General features: G+C 56.5%; 1 protein-coding gene across 1 annotated transcript in view; it reads left to right on the top strand.

The window, feature by feature from the left end:
* Positions 1-22273, top strand: part of BMP7 (bone morphogenetic protein 7) — a 167344-nt gene extending 145071 nt beyond the window's left edge. Inside the window, exon 7 of the mRNA XM_058686045.1 lies at positions 22130-22273. Coding sequence (XP_058542028.1) covers positions 22130-22135 — 6 coding nt within the window. The 3' untranslated portion in view covers positions 22136-22273. The remainder of the gene's footprint in view (positions 1-22129) is intronic.
* The last annotated feature ends 431 nt before the right edge of the window (positions 22274-22704 follow it).

Below are 22704 nucleotides of genomic sequence, written 5' to 3'. Positions count from 1 at the left end.
AGTGAAAAAAAATTATGTTTCGGGTGATCCAGGGTTTACACGCTGGGATCTCGATGGTGTCTCCTTTCTCCCCTTTTCTGTCCCAGCAATCATCTGAAGTCCTACTCAAAACAAAGAGCTCCCTGTTGGCAGTTAATCCTCAAAGGGAAAGCTTTGTTCGAGACTAAAAAAACCTCATTCAACCCTGTTGGCAAGGAGCTGGCATTCCTCGTGCCAACTCGGCCTGGTATTTCCAGCTCTGACTGGGAGCCTACATTTGAGAGCTTAAGTTCGTTTTTTTCACCCCGTGCAAGGGGAGCTCTGTATCACATGGCGTGTCGGCTGAGCAGGTACTGAAGGGAATAATCGGGGAATTAGAACAGTGGCAGGAATAAAGCCAGGGCGAGGGGGTAGGGAGAGGCCTGGATGTGCTGGGAGAGGTTTCCCGGAGAACGGGAGCCCGAGGACAGTGCGGGCAGCTGTGTCTTCAGCGGGCTTCCTCCCGGCTCCGTGGACGCATGAAAAGATTGCCCCTTGTATTAGCTTTCGATGCCGTGTAACAAGTTGCCCCAAACGTAGTGGCTTACAACAACACCCGTGTTTTTTCTTCCTCATTTTTGTGGGACAGAAGCGTGGGCACAGAGAGGCCGGGTTCTCTGTCTCACTGGGCTGAAATCAAGCTGTTGGCCGGCCTGTGTTCTCCTCTGGAGCGTCGGGCCCAAGTCCTGTCTGCTTGTTGGGGTGAGCCCGGGCTCCCTCCACTCTGAGTGGCCTTATTCCTTGCTGCACGGCCCCTTCCGCTTTCAAAGCCGGCCGGCAACAGACGATCTCCTTTGTGCTGAATGCCTTACGTGCTTTGAATCTCTTTTTCCAGGAAGGGCTTCTTCCCTTTGCAGGGCTCCCCTGATTAGGTCAGGCCCACCAAGGATAATTTTCTTTCTTTTTTAGTGTTTATTTATTTTGAGAGAGAGAGAGAGAGAGAGAGAGCGCATGCACGCAAGTGAGGAAGGGGCAGAGAGAGGAGAGAGAATTCTAAGCAGGCTCCTCATTGTTAGCACAAAGGCGGATGCAGGGCTCAATCCCACGAACCGTGAGATCGTGGCCTGAGCCGAAATCAAGAGTCGGACGCTCAACCGACTGAGTCACCCAGGCGCCCCCGTTTTCTTCCTTAAAGTCACTTGTGCCCTCTAACACAACTATGTACGTACTCAAGATGCAGAGGATCATACGAGGGTGTGGAACATTGAGGGGCCGTCATGGGATTCCGCCTGCCGTATCTTTCCTCACGGTCATTAATAGACGTTCAGAACCACTTGCCAATTCCAGGCTTCAGAAGCACTGCCTATGGGCCCAAGAAAGCCCCGGACTCTCCACTGAGGCAGGATGCTAGGGGCTGAGGCCCGGGAGTCAGAGAGACTTGGGTATGAGTCTGGGTTCTTGGTCATGTGACTGCCTCAGTCACGACGGGCTGGATTATGCTGTGGTGACAAACGTCTCAGTAGCTTAAAACAGCACAGGTGTACTTCTCACCCATACCACAGGCGCGTCGCAGGCCGGCAGAGGGATAGCACTCCGCGTGGCCCCTCAGGGACCCAGTCGGACAGGGCGGCTACCCTCGCAAAGGTGTCCCGTAGCCAGGCCAGAGGGAAAAAAAGAATATGGCGGAAGCAAATCACGTGGCCACACCTACCTCCACGAAGACAGGGAGGCGCCCTTGGAGAGACAGCGGGAGGGAGACGGGCGGTGATCTTTGGTGAGCGGCTCCCCCGTCTGAGCCTCAGTTTCCTCTGTGAAACAGACCTGAGAGTGTGGTCTGTAGAGGTGGGGATACGATGAGAATGAGAAACTAAGCCCCAGAGAAATGAAGGTCACGCAGAAGGCAAGAGGAGGGATCTGAATCCAGGTAAACCTGGCCTTAAAGACCCGCCACTTGGAGCCCTCCCTGTGACGCCCCGGGGGGACCTCTTACTCAGCTTTCGGTCCCTTCCTCCTGGCTTCTGGGGTCAGCTCAGCACGTGGCTCTGGGCGGAGATCTGGTCAACCACCGGGTCTGGCCTGAACAGACACTCCATCTGCCTGGCCTTCAGCTAGACACAGCTGGCCGCAAAGGGACTCACTTTATAACACACCGCCAGGTCTATGCGGCCGGCACGGACGCGAGAAATCTTCTAGGCCGGCGGTTGTCTCTATCAGAAAGGGAGAATGTGTCCATTGGACGCCGATGGCGGGGTCCCTTAAGGTGTCTTCAATCCTTGAGGAGCACAATGGGAATGGTGTACGATCTGCAATGACATTTACCGTTGTTTAAAGTGTGAAGTTGCACTGGGGACCGGGGCAAGAATGGGGGTGGCTCTTAGTGGGTACAAGGACTGTTGTGGGGGGTGATGAGAACGTTCTGGAACCAGATCGTGTGGTGACTGCACAGCCTTGTCACCATGCTAAAAACCACTGAATGCACGCTTTGAAACGACAGACGTTATGGCACGTGAAGTCTGTGTCAACTGAGAAATGTCAGTTGGGGCGCCTGGGGGGCTCCGTCGGCGGAGCGTCCGACTTCGGCTCAGGTCATGATCTCGCGGTCCGTGGGTTCGAGCCCCGCGTCGGGCTCTGTGCCGACAGCTCGGAGCCTGGAGCCTGTTTCAGATTCTGGGTCTCCCTGTCTCTCTGCCCCTCCCCCACTCATGCTCTGTGTCTCTCACTCTCAAAAATGAATACATGTTAAACAAAAAATTTTTAAAAAACATATCACACACAGACACACGCAAAAGAAATGTCAATTATGAGAAGTCTGTCTCAATTAAGAAAAACAAAAACAAAACACAAAAACAACAACAAAACAACAACGACAACAGAAACGTCAACCTACTTGCCGTTCCGCCTCTTTGCCTACTTTCGCGTTAGGAGTGTCAACTCTTTTTATGTGCCAGTGTCTGTCTCCCTGTTGTTTTTTTCTGACGGTGCCCATTTTTCCTCTGGGAAACTACACTTCTGCCATTCTCCTTGGCCCCAGTGAGCCTGTCCCCCCACAACACACCCCCTCTCCAGGTCAGATACGGCAGATGTCCCCATTTGATTTGTCTCCATACAGACATGGGTTCACTGGAGGCCATGTGACCCTAGGGGAGCCAATCAGAATCCTGCCCTGGGACTGCTAGGAGAGGGCGGGGAGGGAGCAGCTCTGTTTTCCCCGGAGGGAGGCAAGTCTGGTGACTCTTCTTTGCCTTCATAGAGGAAGGCTGCCTGCAGGAGGAGAGGTCAAGGTTAACACACAGAAGGTCCCAGAGCTGAGACATGGAAAGATGGACAGTCTGGAAGACTTGATCTTGGTCATGGGTTCCAAAGGGGTGTTTTGCCCTCCAGTCGACATGTAGCGATGTCTGGGGACATTTTTGTGTGTCACATCTGGAGCAGTGCAGGGGTGGGGGGCGCGGGGGGCGCCACTCACCATCTAGTGAGTAGAGGTCAGAGGTCGGGGTCGTTGCTGAGCTCCCGACGATTCACTGGACGGCACTCACATCAAAGACTTACCCAGTCCCCAAATGTCAGTACCGCCAATGTGGAGAAACCCTCATCTCCAGCCGTGTCTGAAGCCAGGTGCCCACCCACCCCCTGCACATTCCAATGACATGAGCCAGTAAAGTCCTTTTTTTTTTTTTTTTGGCGTAAGCCACCACCATGAGTTGGGTTTCTGTCCCTTGGAATCAGAAGAATCCCAACTAATACACTGGTCAGGGGCCGCTTATGAATCAGCTGGGCTCTCACGCTGTTCCAAGGATCAGAAGCCTGGGGCTCTTTCTTGCTCAGACAGCGAGACGACTGGAAGGGGGCGGTTGCCATTGGTGCAGCAGCTCGGCGATGTGAGATGCTGATGCCTCAGTGATTCTCTTGGCCTTTTCCTTCAGGTCACAAGATGGCTGCTGCAGCTCCAAGCATCACATCAGTAGGCAAGGCGGGAAGAAAGAAAGAAGACGTGATGCCAGTGACATCTGTCCCTTTCAGCAGGAAATCAGAAGTTTTCCCAGGACCCCAGCGGACTTTCCTTTATGTTTCATTGGCCAAGACGATGGCGTGCGGCTGCAGAGGAGTCTGGGAAAGGGAAAACTTAGCTTTTCCAGCGCTTAGAGTGAAAGGGGAGAGGAATGGAAGTTGGATCAGCTGTAGGAGAAGAGACGCGCAACCCCGTGGTTAATCCTGGTTATCTCATCCGGAACCCCCCGACTTACCAAGACATGTTTGAAAACCAAACATGGGACATGGGTTACTACATACAGATTGATAAACCCACCTTCAAGACATGTGATGCATGCAGGAAGAGAAATAAAAGCAGAAGGGGTGTTTGAGAGTGAAATGCCCACATCATAGATGAGAAAACTGAGGCCAAGTGATGTGTTCCAGGCCACAGCAGCAGCTGGACAGGGGACGGAGGTGTAGACAGAGCCTTGTCCGGGTCGTCTGGGGTCTGGGTCCAAATCCAGGCCTGGCTTCTCCGAGCCCCAGTTCCTCAGATTCCAGAGGACCTGTAACGTGTAGTTACTGACCTCCTGCACCCAGTTCTCAGCCCCGTAGTTCTTTTCTCCCCCCAGTGTTTATTTATTTTTGAGAGAGAGAGAGAGAGAGAGCACACAAACAGAGGAGAGACGGAGGGGGGGAATGGACAGAGGATCCGAAGCGGGCTCTGTGCTGACAGCAGAGAGCCCGACGTGGGGCTCGGACTCACGAACCACGAGATCATGACCTGAGCTGAAGTCGGACGCTCAACCGACTGAGCCACCCAGGCGCCCCCCGGGTCTATTGTTTTTCAATTGAGGTGAAATTCACACAGAAACTTAACCACTGGTATTTAGCGTCTTCGTGAGGTTGTACAACCACCACCTCTATCTCGTTGCGAAACATTTTCACTACCCCCAAAAGGAAACCCTGCACCCGTGAAGCAGATGCCCCCCATTCGCCTCTCCCTCCAGCCCCTGGCAACCCCCAGTGTGCCTTAGGTCCCTGTGGGTTCATCCCTAGTCTGGAGATTTCACATAAGTGGGATCCTACAGCATATGGCCGTTTTTGTCTGGCTTCTTTCGCTCTGCATCTTGCCTTCGACGTTCATCCACGTGGCAGCCGTCTCACGCCCCATTCATTTTTATGACTGAGTAATATTCTACGGTGTTTATTCACCGCGGTTTATCTATCCGTTCATCGGCTGTTGGACATCTGGTTGGCTCCACCTTGTGACTGTTACGAACAGTGCCGCTGTGAACGTGCCTGTGCACGTACGAGCTGAGCACCTGTCTTCAGTCGTCTGGGGCATGTACCTGAAGGCTCACCTGGTAATTCTAGGCTTAACCTTCTGAGGAAACACCAGACTGTTTTCCACGGCGGCCGCACCATCTCACGTTCCTACCCGCAGTGGACAAGAGTTTCCAATTTCTCTACACCTTTGCGGTCGCCTGCTGTTGTCCGCTCTTAAAAATGACAGCGCATCCTCGCGAGTGCACTTTTGTGGCTTTGACTTGCGTGTCCCTAACGACAGGGGACACGCAGCATCTCTCCGTGTGCGCGCTGGCCATCCGTACACCTTCCCCGGAGTCCTTTGCTCATTTTTCAGTCGGGTTGTCGGTCTTCTTGTTGTTGAGTTGCAGGCGCTCTTTACATATTCTGGATGATGCTGGATCTTTATGCAGTGTTTAACCTCTAAAGCTGGTAAGCCCACGTTAACACTTAAAACTGAGCAGAGAGTACTCGAACGCCTGCTCCTAATGGCCATCCAAGTGGGGTGTGAAGGCAGCGGTCCCAGTCATAAAGGCCCAGCCTGTGTCCAGTCAGCTGTCCAGGCCACAGAGCAGGACGCCTGTTAGAGCAAGTGTGCCATTCACACCCATCTTTTGTGTAACACTTTAGATACTAACGTTACGAATATCTGCATTCCCGATGGCCGCCTTGGTCAGAGAGGGCGTTACCTGCCCTCTTGGTCTCATATTTGTTTTATTTTATTTTGTGAAAAGTGAATCTGTTTTTATTTTACTGATTTTTTATGAACTTAAAAATACCACTTTATTTTATTTTGGGGGGACTAAATCGTTAAGGAAGCGGGGGAAGCCTCATGCCCCCTCCCTAGCCCCGGGCCGCTGGCTCCTTTGGGAATTGATGTCATGTAACTGCTTTCCTGAGGGATTTGAAGCAACTCAAATAGAAAGCACAGATACAGTTAAACGCTGACTCTCCTCTATCAGACTACAGGGCAGTCAGAGTAGGCGATCAACGTGCTTGGGCTCACTTTCTTGCTCCTGGGCTCCCGGAGGTCACTTGAATTCTGTCACCCGTCAAGGTCATATCCCCTGCCCGGCTTGGCAGGGAGTGGGAGCAGCCAAAACATTACCTCCCTGTGGCAGGAAGGAGATGGTCACGGTCCGGTGTGGCCTCTTCGTGGGCGTGCATGTGATTCAGACACTCAGGAAAAGGTCTCCTTCACGCTTGGTTTAAAACTTCCTGTCACCATCTTGGAATTCTTCATAATTAATTATGTAGCCAGTCCTGCCCACTTAGGGTTGCCAGACGTAACAAATAAAAAACACAGCTTGGGGGGAGGGGGGCGCCTGGGTGGCTCGGTTGGTGGGTATCTGGCTTCAGGTCAGGTCATGATCTTGAAGTTCGTGGGTTCCGACCCGCGTCTGGCTCGGTGCTGACAGCTCGGAGGCTGGAACCGGCTTCAGATTCTGTGTCTCCTTCTCTCTCTGCCCCTCTCCCACTGGCACTCTGTCTCTCTCTCTCAAAAATAAATAAACGTTAAAAAAAAATAATGATAAAAAATTTAAAAACACAGGAGGGGGGCACCTGGGTGGCTCAGTCAGTTAAGCAGCCGGCTTCGGCTCAGGTCACGATCCCGCAGTTCATGGGTTCAAGTCCTGCGTCGGGCTCTGTGCTGACGACTCAGAGCCTGGAGCCTGCTTCGGATTCTGTGTCTCCCTCTCTTTCTCTGCCTCTCCCCTGTTCTCTCTCTCTCTTAAAAATAAATAAGCATTGGGGCGCCTGGGTGGCGCAGTCGGTTAAGCGTCCGACTTCAGCCAGGTCACGATCTCGCGGTCCGTGAGTTCGAGCCCCGCGTCAGGCTCTGGGCCGATGGCTCGGAGCCTGGAGCCTGTTTCCGATTCTGTGTCTCCCTCTCTCTCTGCCCCTGCCCCGTTCATGCTTTGTCTCTCTCTGTCCCAAAAATAAATAAAAAAACGTTGAAAAAAAAAAATAAAAATAAAAATAAAAAAATAAATAAATAAGCATTAACAAATAAATAAAAAGAAAAAACAAACCAAAAAACACAGGACTCCCAGTTACATTTGGTTTTTACATAAACAAATTACTTGTTAAGTGTAAGTATATCCCATCCAATATGTTAAAACACACACACACACACACAAAAACCTATCTGTCACTTATCTGAAGTTCAGGTTTAATTGTGCAGCCTGTTATTTTTATCTGGCAACCTTAAGGCCATCTCGTCCACGTGACAGGAAGGGGCGTGGCTGGGGGCGTGGCTGGGGATGAGGTTTTGAGTCCCGGGAAGAACAGGAAGGGGACCCAGCTTCGTCCGTCCTTTCTGTAAAATTGGTCCTGTGGGGAAATATGCGTCCCCCAACTTGCACACGGAAAGGACCAGGGTGCAGGGTGCCCCCTTCCCACCCTGAGATGGTCCTGCTTGCAGCCTAGAGGCAGGGACTGCAGGCTGTGGGTGACCGAGGCCTCCACGCCTCTGCTCTTTCCCTCTCGGTGACTGTCGGTCGTTGGGCCGCCACTCCTTTGTTGGAGAAGCCCGGGGTGCAGGAGGCGGGGGAGAGGTGGCGAACGATGATTTGGAGAGAAACCGTACATGGCACACCGCGTGCCGGGCTCTGAGTTGAGGCGTTCTACCCAGAGACGCTAGGGGGGTGGGAGATGATGAGAAGAAAATGCCTAAAAAGCCCCCGGGGCGAGTATTAATTTTTAAAAAGCCAAGAAACGCCGGGTCAGTAGAAGAGACTGGCAATAAACCAGCTAACCAGTCTATCTGAACAGATCTAAATAAACCAGTCTATTCAGTGAGGTCATTTGCGCTGCGAGCAGCAAGAAAGAATTAAACAGGGTGACGCATAAGATGGGCAGAACAGTGTAGGGCACCCTCCGGCCGAGGTGGGCAGGGAAGCCTTCCCGGAGGAGGTGACGCCGAAGTGCGTTCCGAAGGGTGGAAGCAGGGGAAAGGCACTCCGGGCGGAGAGAACAGGAGGCACAAAGGCCCCGGGGAAGGGAGCAGCTTACTGTGCTCTGTTCCAGAAAGTGACTGGGTTTGGTTACACTCTAGTCTTCGTTACGGTTTTATGTGCGATTGTTACGCCCCTTTTACAGCTGAGGGCGCAGGCAGAGCAACACTGCCGGACTCCCCGTGTCGGTCAGCGTCCAAGCAGAGGAGCAGAACCGGTAGGAGACCGATCATAAGGGATTTCTTGCAAGGAGCTGGCGTGGGCCTGGGGGCGCCTGGCCAGGCAGGTCGGAGTCCGCGGGTCAGGCCGTCAGGAGGCGCCGGGGTCCTTGGACACCAGGTGGGGCTGCTGTCCACAGGCAGAGTTGTTTCTGCGGGAACACTTCAGCCCTGTTCTTGAGGCCCTTCAACTGATTAGACCAGGCCCACCTGGATCATCTAAGACACTCTCTCTACCTGAAAGTCACATGATTTTGGAGACTGTAATTACTTCCACACTACTTCCTACAAGTGCCTAAATGAACGATCAAGTGAATGACTGGGGGCTATGGGCTCACCAAGTTGACACATCCAACTGACCATCGCGACCCCCATTGGGTAAGTGGTGGGCCCGAGATTTGAACTGAGGCCTGACCTTGAGCTGATTTTGATTACCACGAACAACTAATTAATCCTTACAGCAACCCATGAGGCAAGCAATATCCCCACTCTACAGACGAGGAAAACAAGACCCGGAGAAGATAAGCCACCAGCCGACTTATACATCAGCTCCCAGCCGGCATTCAAGAAATAGTTTTTGAGTGAACAGATTTGCTTAGCCGAGATTCACAGCCTGTCTTGTGTGGCACCTGATGACTGACCCTCCCACCCTGGCCCATCCTGCTCTCGTCTGTCACAAGCTGCCACGCCATCTGAGCAGTAGGGACTTTTATTCTGGTGAGGGACCCTGGGGTAGGAAGAACCTTTATAGAGAGAAATGGGAGAGTGCAGCCCAGACCAGGGTGCTGACCAAGCTCCAGGACGACTGTTGGGGTCTGCGGCCTCTGCCCCTGGGTCCCACAGTGAAGGGGAACCCGGCAGGAGGGCCACCCTCTCCCAGAGAGTAACCATGGACAGCACTTTGTCACTTAGCGCCTGGCATCTGCAAGCAGAGGAAACACCGTCTGGCCCTCGCTGGCCCCCTCCTGACCACCCACCAGGACGTGCCTGGGGAGCAAAGGGGCATGTGTGTGTGGGGACGAGACTTTGATGCCCGGGGTGGGGGTGGGGGGCCGGTGGGGAAGCCGCCCTCCACAATTACCTAGACGACCAGCTTGTGAAATCAAATATGAGGGATTGGAAGACTTTTATGGGGGGCTTTTCTGCTTCCAGCAAATTCCAGGGCATGATTTTACAATCCCTTGATTCCAGGCCTCCCTTTGCCCCCCACTCTCCGTTGTCTGAAGGGAAAGGTTGGGGCTTGGGGTGGGGGGGACGGGGTGGCCCAGGGCAGGGAGCGCCCTGGAGGTCGGAGATGAGCCCTTCAGCAGAGTCTCAGGTCAGGCGACTCCAGCCAGTGCCCTCGGGCCCCCGCTGGGCCCCCGCTGGGCCCCCTTCCTCCTCCGCCAAGACCTGGGACTTGGTCCACCTTGTAGGGAAAGTTCAGAGACCCAGGGACACTGAGTTTCCATGAGGGACTTCAAAATACGTCCACAGGGTGAGCGGGGCCGGGGCCGGGGAAGCACGTGTGGGGACGCGGCACAGGGACGGACAGACGGACAGACGCAGTGATGGGGAGACGCACAGACACACGGGGGGAGGGGCAGCGGTGGAGAGAGAGCGAGACCGAAAGAGCAGCGGGAACAGGGACCCACAGTCAGAGAGAACCCGGGCGCAGGAGAGAACAGGGGCGGCCTGGCCGGACTGGCCGGACTGCGGAGCCGGCCGGGCCCCTGATCGCGTGTTGTCCGAGGGCGACAAGTTAGTACAAGAGGCAGGAGGCGGCGCTGCAGTTACACCGCTGGGGTTGGAAGTCCCCCCTCCCAGCACGTCCCCTAACCTCTCCGGGCCTCAGTTTCCCTCCGGGGCAGGGAGGACGGAGCGGTCCCCAGCGCCCAGGGTTTGCTGGGAGGACGACACGAGTGGCTGTCCCCAGGCGAGGCCACCGTCGCGGGCCCTCCCGGCAGGGCCGGGGATCGGCGGCCACCAGGCACGCCGGGGCCACGAGTCCGCCGCGCGGCTACGCGGGCTCCCGGTGGGGGGAGCAGGACGGGCCCGTCCACGCCTGGAAAGGGGTGTGCGTGTGACTGTGTGTGTGTGTGTGAGTGAACGTGTAGGGATATGTGTGTGAGTGCGTGCAGGCCCGGGTGTGAGTGCGCCGATGCGTGTGAGGGTGAACTTGTGCTTGGGTGAGCGTGGTCTGGGAGCGCACGCGCGTGCGCACACGCCCCCTGGTGGCCGGGTGGGGTTGTCTCAACCTGTAACAGGAGACCCGCTGGGAAACGCCATCTGTCTTTGCGCGCTCTTCCCCGTGAGTCACAATTCGCACACAGACCGCTGTCGTCGTCGGCATCGTCAGCAGCCACATGGCCACCGTTTACTGGGCAGGCTGCACCTACTACAGCTATGCGTCCTACCCCTCACTCATCCACCCAGCAATGCTTTCTGGAGCACCTACTGTGGGTCAGGGGCTGTGTCACCGACAAGAACGTAACTAGCGTCACTCCCATTTCACAGACGAGGAAACCGAGATTCAGAGAATTTAAACGACTTCCACGGTTATGGCTGGTGAGGGTCCAAGCAGGGTCTAAACCCAGGTTTTTTACCCCTTAGCCTATGCTTTCGCCATGGCTGATCCCCTGGCACCTCTGAGAAGCCCCTGTCCCTGTCCCCTGCCCCCTGTCCCATGGCCCCCTGTCCTCTGTCCCCTACCCATGGCGCCCCCTTCACGGTATTGCCCAGTGCTCACTGCAGGTGTTCACACCTTGCCTGCCTGGCCTGTCTCCCCTGCTAAGCCCCGAATCCCAGAGGGTGTCACTGTATCCTCAGCTCCCAGCCTACGGCCCAGGCCATAGTAGGTGCTCACTCAGCATGTGGTTCTTGAATGACTGGAGGAGACCAAAATCTCCCCTCTCCTTCCTGCTTGGCTACCTAGCTCCTAGTTTTGAAGGCTTCCCCTCCTCCAGGAAGCCCTCCATGGTATCCCTCCTGCCCCCAGGCTCTCCAGGGTCCCGGGCCCCTGGCTCATCCCTACACACCACAAATGTCTGCCTCCCCCACCGGCCTGTCTTGTTCACTATTGCATTGCCTGGCACATAGTAGGCGCTTAGTAAATACATTGAAGGAATGAACGAGTGGCTGAGTGAACGTGTGCGTGAGTGAATGGGGGCTTCCCAGGAGGCAGGTGGGTGGGGACAGAGTTGAGGGGAGGCTTGAGAACTTTGGCCAACAGGGAGAGGAAGGGCAATCCTGGTGACCTCTTCCAGGTTCTAGAAGCTGCTTCATTCCTGGGATTCTGGCCCCTTGCCCCGACTGTCACAGCCAGCAACGGCCTCCAGCGTTTTCCTCACACTGCGTCACTCCGGCCTCTGCTGCCACGGGCACGTCGCCTTCTCTGACTCTGACCCCTGCCTGCCTCCTCTGAGGACCCTCGTGGTGACTCTGGGCCACCCAAGCACTCCAGGACCGTCTCCCCATCCCGCGGGCCTTGGCTGAATCACATCTGCACAGTCCCCTTTTGGGGTGCAAGGTGGACACGGTCACAGGGTCCAGGGATCGGGATGTGGACCTCATTGGGGGCCACGATTCTGCCCACCACTCGGAGTACATCGTGTCCCCTCTGCAAACCTCGGCCTCTGCATCTCTAAAACGAGAATTTGGGGCTTTTGCACCCGGGGCTCTGTGCACCTGCAGCACCCACACTGTCATTGCGCTCGGGGGTTCGCCGGAAGTCCCAGTGTGGTTAGGATGCGGACCCTGCCACCGGCCCGCCGAGGGACCAGATGCTGTCCGTGCTGGGCCACAGTCCAGTGCCTGCTGCAGAGACAGGGAGGCCTGTGGTGATCATGCAGAGCCCTCAGCCCTGGCCCTAGTCAAGGCCCTGAGGATCCCCGCTGCTGTCACAATGTCAGGGCACAAAGGGCACCCGCATCGGGTCTGGACCCCTCTGTGGGTGCCTCTGCCGTGAGGCCTCCTCTGCTCCCGGCCTGGGTCGCCCTCCCTTACGGATGCATTTGCTGCCCTCTGCTGGCTGTGGCGAGCTCTGCCCGGCTCCCCGCAGCTGTTGGGGGCTGCCTCTCCGAGGTCCTCCCTCTTGATGGGGGTGATTCCTCCGGGTCCCCACCTTGAGGTGGGCTCAGGCATGTGCCCCTGTGACCTACTGCCAGCGCTGTGAAGAGTAGAAGGCCATTTCCCAGGATGAGCCGACACAGTGCGGACAACCCCCGCCTCTTCGCTGGGGCAGGAAGGACCACAGCTCAGTCGGGTGTCCTCGTGGCTGTCCGGCGGTCTCGTAGCCTGGGGTCTACCTGCCGGCAGCTTAGAGCCGCTCAGACCCGTGTGCCAAGCTTGGGCCTACCGCTTCCTGGCTGTGCGTCCTCGGGCGAGTTACTTAACCTCTCTGAGTCTCAGTCTCCTTTTCCGAGACATGGCATTAATTCTACCTTGATATAAGAGCTAATATCTGTCCAGTGTGGACTGTCTACGCGACCCTGTCCTGGACACTGGATCACCGTTTAAATCTGAATTGCTCTCATCAAATACTTGCAAGAACTTAGGAAGGAGGCACTGTTTTGGTCTTCATTTTACAGATGAGGAAACTGAGTCTCGGAGAGGCACAGTCTCCTGCCCCAGGTGTATGCGGCCAAGAGTGAAGAACTAGAATATAAATTGGGGTCTGTCTAAACCCACCGCCTGTTCTCTCTGCCTTATGCCCCTGGGTCTCTGGTCGCGGCAGAAACCCCCAGTGGCCAATACATGTGTTCTTGATTGTTGTTGTTGTTGTTTTAAATAAAGGAAAATAAATCAGTTAATGAAAGCATTTTGCTTGGCGGTCATTTCTTCTCCATACGTGGGGTGGCTGTGATATTAAGAAAGATTCTTGGGGGGCAGTGTTGGGACCCCAGCCTTCGATACTTGCCGTGCGTATCCTCAGCCTTACATCCCGTCCAGCCCACACCCCCTCCCCGCCTCGACTTCCAACCCACAGCAACGTTCCAAGGCAGGGAGACACCCCTGGACTCTGAAACCCCCAAGAAAAGACACCCCTGCCACCCACCATCGCCATGTTGCACAACTTTCCTTTGGCGTTTTTATTGTCAGCCCTTTCTGCTTTTAAGAAAAGCTCCTAAAACCAAAGCCAGTTTGGGTAATTTGACGTTTGTGAGAGCAGAAGCGATGTTTTGATTCCAATTAGTAAACCACAAATCCCTTCGGCAGCCTCTCTTTTGGGGTGAGCCTAACAGCAGAAAACCCATTAGAACATTCCTGAAGGGAACAAAAACACTCTAGGGTCTATTTTGTGCCAGGTGCCTTCCGTCTATCACCTCATTTAATCCTACCAGCTGTGGCAAAGCGTTTTACCTCTGACAGATGGGGAGCCGAGCCTGCGAATGTGCAGGGGCTCCCCAAAGAGGCAAAGCGGGATCCCACTAGACATCACTGGGTTCCTACCCACACCACGCCTCCCTCCTCTCCATCCCCTCTCTCACTGGACAAGCCTCTGTGCGCGGGGCTGGTCCCTTCCTTTCCGGCATCGATCTTTGTTAGTCTGAACCACAGGGCAGCAAACTTTTTCCGAAAGGGACCATCTAGTAAATAGTTTAGCCGTGTGGTCTCGGACACTGTAGTATGAAAGCAGCCGTGGGCGATATGTAAGTGAACGGGTGTGGCTTTTGACATAAGCAGGTGACGGATGGCTTTAGCGCCCAGGCTGTCGTTTGCCAGCCCCTCATCTTAGCCAATCAAGACTATCAACCCCCCTTGCCAACAGTCGCTAGGAAGGGGTTGGGGCTGTGGTTCTGGCCCATAAGCCCGGGGGGATGTCTGCTGGAGGGATTCTGGCCACAAGTTTCCTTAGTCTTAAAAAGAGACCCTAGGGGCGCCTGGGTGCTCAGTCGGTTGAGCTTTTGACTCTTGATTTTGGCTCAGGTCATGATCTCCTGGTTCTGAGTTCGAGCCCGGAGTCGGGCTCTGTGCTGACAGTGCAGAGTCAGCTTGGGATTCTCTCTCTCCCTCACTCTCTGCCCCTCCCCTGCTCATTCTCTCTCTCTCTCTCTCTCTCTCTCTCTCTCTCTCAAAATAAACTTAAAAATACACTCAAAAAAAGAAGAGAGACCCTAGATGGAAACCTTTCTTCTCTGCATCTGGGTGAGTTTGGTGAGGTGATGGCTGGAGCTGGTGCAGCCCTCTTGTGCCTCCAGGAGAAGGGCCTGAGGACCACAGCGGACCTACAGAGGGTAGAAGAATCCTGTCGGTGATGTTAGCAAGTCCCCGAATGAACAGTCTGGCGTGACCGCCCTTCCTCCTGAGGATGTGAAACTACAAAGATTTGTATTATTTAAAGCATTTCCAGTAGAAATCTGTTTCTTGATGCTGAAAGTCTCCTAACTGATAGGGTGTCCAAAGTTTATTCCTTGCCTACTTCCCCACATGGTTTTCTTGGCTTCACTGGGTTTATTTTATACAGTGCGGAGAAGAAACACCAGTGTTTCGCGCCAGAGGAAATCAGCTGCAGCCTGTGAGTTGGCCCAGGTTGTACGAACCCACAGGCACGGACGTGTATGCAAATGGCTGACTTCCCAGTGGGAATTTCCACTTATGCAATTTTTGCCTTATAAAGCCAATGATTTAATTGGCAAACGTGCATTTGCATCCCAACCCCAGAGCAGGCATGCTTCTGACTACAGAGAGAGATGTGCCCTCTCAAGTCACCTGATGGGTGGGGGGGGGCAGAGAGCCTGCAAAGATAACCTAGCAAGCGTATGGGGTTTTACAGAAAGGGGCAGCAGTGAGGTGGGGTCTGCTCTGCTGTCCCACAACTGACGCCTAACCGGCATGTAAACAGAGCACTGAGGTCTGAGCGGTCAGCCATGCCTTCTTGCAGGGGAGAGGTACCGCAGCCAGGCCGGGCATGCACTCGGAAGGCGATGGTTGGGTGGGGGTGGGGGTGGGGGTGTTGCTTTCCACAGAATGGCTTGCGCAAGGCCAGGGGTAAGGATAAGGCAGCGTGTGATTGCTTCTGGATATTATGTTCTCAGGCCAAAATGTGCATTCTGTTAGCACGATTTTCTACAAATCTCCTAAAGTGCCCATCAGTAAAAGCAGCCCATAGATTTGTGGTCACAGCCTCGTGTGACAAATCCCTGCGCTACCCTGGCTTCTCATCTTGGGCCCTGGTGGCATCTGGGGCAAGATAACTGTGGGACACCGTCCTGTGCGTTGTGGGGGCGTGTAGCAGCACCCCGCCTCTTTGAGCGAGATGCCACTCGCAACTTCTTCTCCCACCTCAAACCACAAGTGTCTCCAGGCATCAACAAACGTCCCCCGGGGGTGCAAACTCATTCCCGTTGAAAACCAAGGGCTGGACTAGAAGAAGGCAGGTCTGTGTGCCAGAAGGACGGTCCGGGCCATCAGAGCCTCCCGCCTTTGCAAATCCGACCGGCTCCAGGCAGATGGGGGTTCTCAGAGGCTGCGGCCCGCCCTGCGCTTTGCTCCCCGTCTGCGTTACCGCTGAGCCTCCAGCCCCTAACACGTGTTAGGAGAGGCGCCTGTTATTTGAAGATGAAACAAGTCATGGCAGCGGCCCCCGCTGGCGGCCACCCCGCTCCAGGCTCCCGGCCCGACAGCCCCGGCGCAGCGCGGGGACCGCTTCTCAGGCAGGCGATCCGCCCGCGCCTGCGCTTCCGGGCCATGTAAATGAGTCACGGTCTCCTTGGTGGTGATTGGTTTAGGGCTGGGCACGTGACTCAGCGCTGGCCAACGAGGGGTGGCGCCTTCTGGGAGCGGCGCCCTGTCTGGTAAAGACCCCCAGAAAGGCGGGGCCCTTTTGCACCTGCGCGCTGAGGGGGTAGCGGCCTCGCGGAGACCCCGGGGGAGCCCGTTTGGGGGAGCGGAGGGGCGAGGCGAAAAGAACCCGGGTGCTCTGTGCCGTCTGCGAGCTGTGGGATTCGCCAGCGGTGGGGCTGCCTCCCGGGGGCCGTCCTGGGATGAGAGGCACGCAGACTCCCTGAGGGTTTCAACTCAGGGAGGTTAGACGTGTCTGTTATTTGCAACTGAAAGCATCCTGATGCAACACTCTCCCGGGAAGGCACCCAGCCCGCAGCGGTGGCTCCATAAACCCATGCGATTCTTGGAACTAGAGTGTGAAAGAGTGAAGGCACTCGTCTTCTCTCTTTCCAGCTCTTTCGGCTGGGACCGCTGACCACCGTCCCTTGACGTTGGCTCCTGAGCCCGCGGGCTCTCATTTCGGGGTGAGGGTGGGGGCAAAGCCAGCGGGTAAGTTAAACCTCCCACTGATGACACGGTCCGCTGCCGGTGTCCGGCTGGGGATGAGGCCAGGAGCTGAGCAGATCCCTGGGGAGGGGATCACTGCCCTGGCCTGACGCGCTGGGGTCTTGCGATGTTAACAACACGCCAGGGACTTTTCCGTAAAGCGGAGGCAGACCCATCCCAGCCGCCCCAGGATCTCCACCGGCTCTTGTGCTCACTACAAAAGAAGGGCTTCCCACAGTTCATTAAGGATTTTTCTGTTCCCTTTTTATTAAAATTAAAACCAAAATAAGTCAAAAGACTAAAAGAAGAAAGAACCCCTCCCTGAAGCCACAGGATTGCTCCCAGTGCTGCCGATACTGCACCCCCCGCCCCCAGGCAGGGTGTTCCCGCGGATGGGAGGGTGGGTGCAAAGTGAAACCAGGCTTTGCACCGCTGAGGGTGGTGTCCCTGAGTGCCCCCTGTCTGGGCGTGGGGGCTGGGAAACCCCCGTCCTGCTCCCGGCCTCACCGACCACCCACAGCCTGCGAGCCGCCTAGCTCCACTCCGACCCAGCTTCCTCCAGACGCGGTGGAAAAACCTGTCCCGAGCACCCTCTGACTCTGATCGCCGACTCTGGTCGTTGCCAGCAGCCTCCCAGGTGGTGGCCCGCACCTGAATTGAGATGGCTCTGTTCCCTGCCCCGTTCTGAGTCCCGCAGGGCCCAAGCCTTCCGAGCTCCCAGCGGTGGGAGAGCTGGCCTCCCCTCGCTCAAGGGCCACCCAAATGCCAGGGGCTTCCGAGGATGGCCAAGATGTCCTGACATGTCCTTGGCTGTGACTGCTGCCGCCAGAATGGGGGAGGGGACACTTCCCAGGTCGTGTGTTCTCACTGCCCAATGCACACGTTCTCCCCCTCGTGTCTCCTCCCCTGGGTCACTCCTTGGTACCCTTCCATACCCCTTCAAGTCCCCAGTCTGAATGACAGGTGGCCCGCCGCCCTTGGGGGCTGGATTATGCCCGCTGTCAATCAACATTCGACATTCAACTTCGTGAAAGACATTGTGGGATAGGTGACCGTAGAAGCGGTGTTTTGAGACAAGGGGAGTTGAACTCGTGCCCCAGTGTCTGTGTAACAAATTACTACAACCTGGGTGACTTAAGATAACAAATGCACTCCCTCCCAGTTCCAAAGCCAAAAGTCCAAGATCAAGGTTTCCACAGGGCCAGGCTCCCACCCAAGGTCTAGGGGAGAAATTCTTTGTCTCCTCCAGCTACTGGTGGCTCCAGGCCTCCCTGCCTTGTGGGCACATCTCTCCAGTCTCCAGTCTTCACGTGGCCTCCTCCTCTGCTTCTCTCTGTGGTATGTCTCCTATAAGGACACTTTGGATTCAAGGTCCACCTAGATAATCCAGGATGATCTCATCTCATCTCGAGATCCTTAATTATATCTGCAAAGACCTTTGTTTCCAAACAAAGCCACATTCACAGGCCCCAGGGCTCGGAGTGTAGACAGATCTTCGGGGGGGGCGGGGCACCAGCCAACCCCCTACAGGGGTGGGAGTATAATTACCACCAACAGATGCAAACAGTGTGGCCTGGACAGAGTGGGATGTACAGTCAGAATAACTGCTGAATGAGACACACGTGGGAGCCAGACGACGCTCAGCTGTCATGTCCCCTGCCTGTCCTCTTCAAAGATGTCAGTGTCGGCAAACACCCAGAATCGATCAGATTGAAGGAGACCAAAGAGACAGGGCCACTGAAGGCATTGCCTGAGCCTGGCTGGGGTCCTGGGGGAAGATGAGATCCCCGGGGGAGGATGTGGTCCCGGGGGGAGGATGGGGTCCCGGGGGGAGGATGGGTTCCCTGGGGGAAGGTGGGGTCCCTGGGGGAAGATGGGGTCCCCGGGGGAGGATGGAGTCCCCTGGGGGAAGATGGGGGTCCCTGGGGGAGGATGGGGTCCCTGGGGGAAGATGGCGTCCCTGGGGGAAGATGGAGTGCCAGGGGGGAGTATGGGGTCCCCGGGGGAGGCTGGGGTCCCAGGGTAAGATGGGTTCCCTGGGGGAAGATGGCGTCCCTGGGGGAAGATGGGGTCCCTGGGGGAGGATGGGGTCCCTGGGGGAAGATGGCATCCCTGGGGGAAGATGGAGTGCCAGGGGGGAGTATGGGGTCCCCGGGGGAGGCTGGGGTCCCAGGGTAAGATGGGTTCCCTGGGGGAAGATGGCGTCCCTGGGGGAAGATGGAGTGCCAGGGGGGAGTATGGGGTCCCCGGGGGAGGCTGGGGTCCCAGGGTAAGATGGGTTCCCTGGGGGAAGATGGCGTCCCTGGGGGAAGATGGGGTCCCTGGGGGAAGATGGGGTCCCCAGGGGGAGGATGGGGTCCCCAGGGGGAGGATGGGTTCCCGGGGGGAGGATGGGGTCCCCGGGGGGAGGATGGGGTCTCCGGGGGGAGGATGGGGTCCCCGGGGGAGGATGGGGCCCCAGGGTAAGATGGGTTCCCTGGGGGAAGATGGCGTCCCTGGGGGAAGATGGAGTGCCAGGGGGGAGTATGGGGTCCCCGCGGGGAGGCTGGGGTCCCAGGGTAAGATGGGTTCCCTGGGGGAAGATGGCGTCCCTGGAGGAAGATGGGGTCCCTGGGGGAGGATGGGGTCCCCAGGGGGAGGATGGGTTCCCTGGGGGAAGATGGCGTCCCTGGGGGAAGATGGAGTGCCAGGGGGGAGTATGGGGTCCCCGGGGGAGGCTGGGGCCCCAGGGTAAGATGGGTTCCCTGGGGGAAGATGGCGTCCCTGGGGGAAGATGGGGTCCCTGGGGGAGGATGGGGTCCCCGGGGGGAGGATGGGGTCCCCGGGGGGAGGATGGGTTCCCGGGGGGAGGATGGGGTCCCTGGGGGGAGGATGGGTTCCCGGGGGGAGGATGGGGTCCCCAGGGGGGAGGATGGGGTCCCCGGGGGAGGATGGGGTCCCCGGGGGAGGATGGGTCCCTGGGGTAAGATGGGTTCCCTGGGGGAAGATGGCGTCCCTGGGGGAAGATGGCGTCCCTGGGGGAAGATGGAGTGCCAGGGGGGAGTATGGGGTCCCCGGGGGAGGCTGGGGTCCCAGGGTAAGATGTGTTCCCTGGGGGAAGATGGCGTCCCTGGGGGAAGATGGGGTCCCTGGGGGAGGATGGGGTCCCCGGGGGGAGGATGGGTTCCCGGGGGGAGGATGGGGTCCCCGGGGGGAGGATGGGTTCCCGGGGGGAGGATGGGGTCCCTGGGGGGAGGATGGGTTCCCGGGGGGAGGATGGGGTCCCCGGGGGGAGGATGGGGTCCCCAGGGGGAGGATGGGGTCCCCAGGGGGAGGATGGGCTCCCGGGGGGAGGATGGGGTCCCCAGGGGAGGATGGGGTCCCCTGGGGGAGGATGGGGTCCCCGGGGGAGGATGGGGTCCCCAGGGGGAGGATGGGGTCCCCGGGGGAGGATGGGGTCCCCGGGGGAGGATGGGGTCCCCAGGGGGAGGATGGGTTCCCGGGGGGAGCATGGCCATAAAAGCTCTTCACTGAGACAATAAGCAGGACCTGGATGTGGCCCGTAGGTCAGGGTCTTGTGTCGAGGTTCTGTTTTCTGAATCTGGCAGTTGCACTGCATGGAGGAGGGTGTCTTTGATCTTACGACGTCTTGCACTAAAGTAATGGGACGAGGAGTTGTGATCTCTCCCAAGTAGTTCGTAATACAGAGTGCGTGTGCGTGCGTGTGTGCGTGTGTACTGAGATGGAGACAGACAGAAAGAACAAAGTGTTAGCATTGGTGCGCGTGTGTGAAGGGATTACAGGAATTCTTTGCATCACCTCAGTGCTCAAGAAACCGAGTCCGAGCTTTACTCCAAGCGAACAGCAGAGGGACACCTGGGCCGCGTTCACAGGTGTGACCTCACGTGGCCTCTGGGCAGAGAGCGGAGCAGCCTCGTGTTTTCAGCAAAGGAAATTGAGTCCCCGAGACCTCAAAGACCGGACGGGTGCCCCCTGGCTGTCGGACGCCCGATCTTGGGCTTGTGACATACAGGCTCGGAACAAGCATCCCAGTCTGTCCCGTGGGTTCAAGGGAGTGGCGCTGGGTCAGGGGAACCCGCAAGAGCAGGAGCAGGGGTCCGGACCAGCAGCTCCGGTGGAATCCCTGGGGAGTGGTGAAGGGCCGGGCCTCATTGCTGATTAGTGAGGTGGGTCTGGGGACGCACATCCGCTCCTCGTGATGCAGCCTGGGCTCAGCCGGCGATTGGTGAGCGAACACGTGGCACCTCTGCCCGATCCTGGCGACTGGCACTGAATTTGGCACACGTCGACATTGGCAGGACAGCAAGCACCGCCTCAGGAGTTGGAGAGCCCAAGAGAAGATGGGACAAAGGTTTTTCATCCTTTTGAAGTTTGTGGACCCCCAAGTCCAGACTGTAAGAGCCCTGAGGCCGGAGGTCTGAATGCAACTGGAAGATAAACCCCTAGAGGCCAGTGTAGACCTTTCCCCCATGCCTGACATGTGGCGGGTGCAGCATACGCGGATGAACACGGACTTGCGCTGTGGTCGCCAGGCCCCTTGGTCTCGAGTGATTAAACTCAACCTTCACCAGCTTCAGACGCCAGAGGAAGCCGGTAGAAGGCTGGCTGCAAGGGCAACAGGCAGCGACGGGAACCCAAGTCAGGGCTCAAGCTCCTCCCCTCTCTGCACATCTGCCTCATTCTTTTCTTTGTAGAAAGACTCCCTTCCTCGGCTTCTCCTAGCTGTCGACAGCTTCCAAGGTTTATATTTTACCAGGCAGGTGCACAGAGAGCATTTCCCAGGGAAGGACTCTGATTGGCTCAGCTTGGATCCCATGCCCATTTCTGGACCAATCAAAGAAAACTAGGAAGTCAGAATCGTATGATAATATGCTGCTTCCGTGGTGATAGGCGGGGCATGCGGAGTACAGAGAATCTCTATTCCCAGAAATGGGATGCTGAGCAGATAATCTCATAGGTGTCCATGAAAGAATTCATTTTATAAGGAATTGGTTTTTAGAAGTTTATGAAAGTGATACATTTTCATTGTAGTAAGTCCTGGTAAGAGATGAAAAAAAATCACCCATAATGCAGCAACTCAGAGTTAAATGACTGTTAACATTCTTCACATGTCTCTGGTTGCTTCTTCCCAGGCTCCTCTGCTGTTCCTAAAGCCTCAGGGCTCATCCTTGGATCCCTTCTCTTTTCTCACCCCTTTGGTGAGCCCAACAGCCTCGTGGGCAGAAGATTCCAGAATTTCCACCTCCTGCCTGAGCCTTTCCCAACACCTGGCTGGTAAATCCAGCGACTGTCTCAATACCCGGCTGGTCGTAAGCATCCTAACCGCACCGCTCCTCAAAACCCCAGCTCCTGCCTACTCACCTGTCATTCCCACAGTGTCGCACCTCCTTCAATGTTGGCTCATCCCTTTGGAGGGCTCAGTTTGGGGATCATCATGATGCCTCTCCTTCTCTCTCTTCCCCTCAGAGCTGATCTCTTGGTTCTGCTCTCAAAATCTGGCCACCGTTCATCTCGTCCTTCTCACCACCTGAACTAGGCCACCTCCGGCTTTCCCTGTGTCATCCTGCTTCCCCCAGTCCCGCCTTCACCCACCCCAGCACCCCGTACCTGGAATCCTGAAGTGAAAGTCAGTTCCTGCGGCTCCTTTCTCGAACACTCCGACGGCCTCCTATCAAATTGGGAGGAAAAGGATGGGGTTTCCTTCGTGGTGACGAAAATATCCTCAAGACAGCGATGGGGGTCGTGCGACTCCACGAATGTACTAAACCACCCTGAAGTGTCCACTTGAAAGAAGTTGAGCTTTAGGGCATGTAAATTCTATCTCAGGAAAGCTGCTATTTTGAAAAGCAGCAGAATACTTAAGAAATGATTTTAAAAGCTTGGAGTAAAAACTGAAGTCTCTCTGCTGGCCTGCGCCACGTGAGCTGGCCCGCTGAGCCCTCCTTCCCTCCTTGTCACCCTTGTCACTCACTCTGCTTCCGTGGCACCTCCTTCCCCTCCCCCACCTCCCCCAAGCCTCTGCCTCAGGGCCTTTGCACTTG

This window comes from Neofelis nebulosa, chromosome 9 (assembly GCF_028018385.1).
Source record: "Neofelis nebulosa isolate mNeoNeb1 chromosome 9, mNeoNeb1.pri, whole genome shotgun sequence".
Lineage (NCBI taxonomy): Eukaryota > Metazoa > Chordata > Mammalia > Carnivora > Felidae > Neofelis > Neofelis nebulosa.
This window is presented reverse-complemented; position numbering and strand designations above follow the sequence as displayed.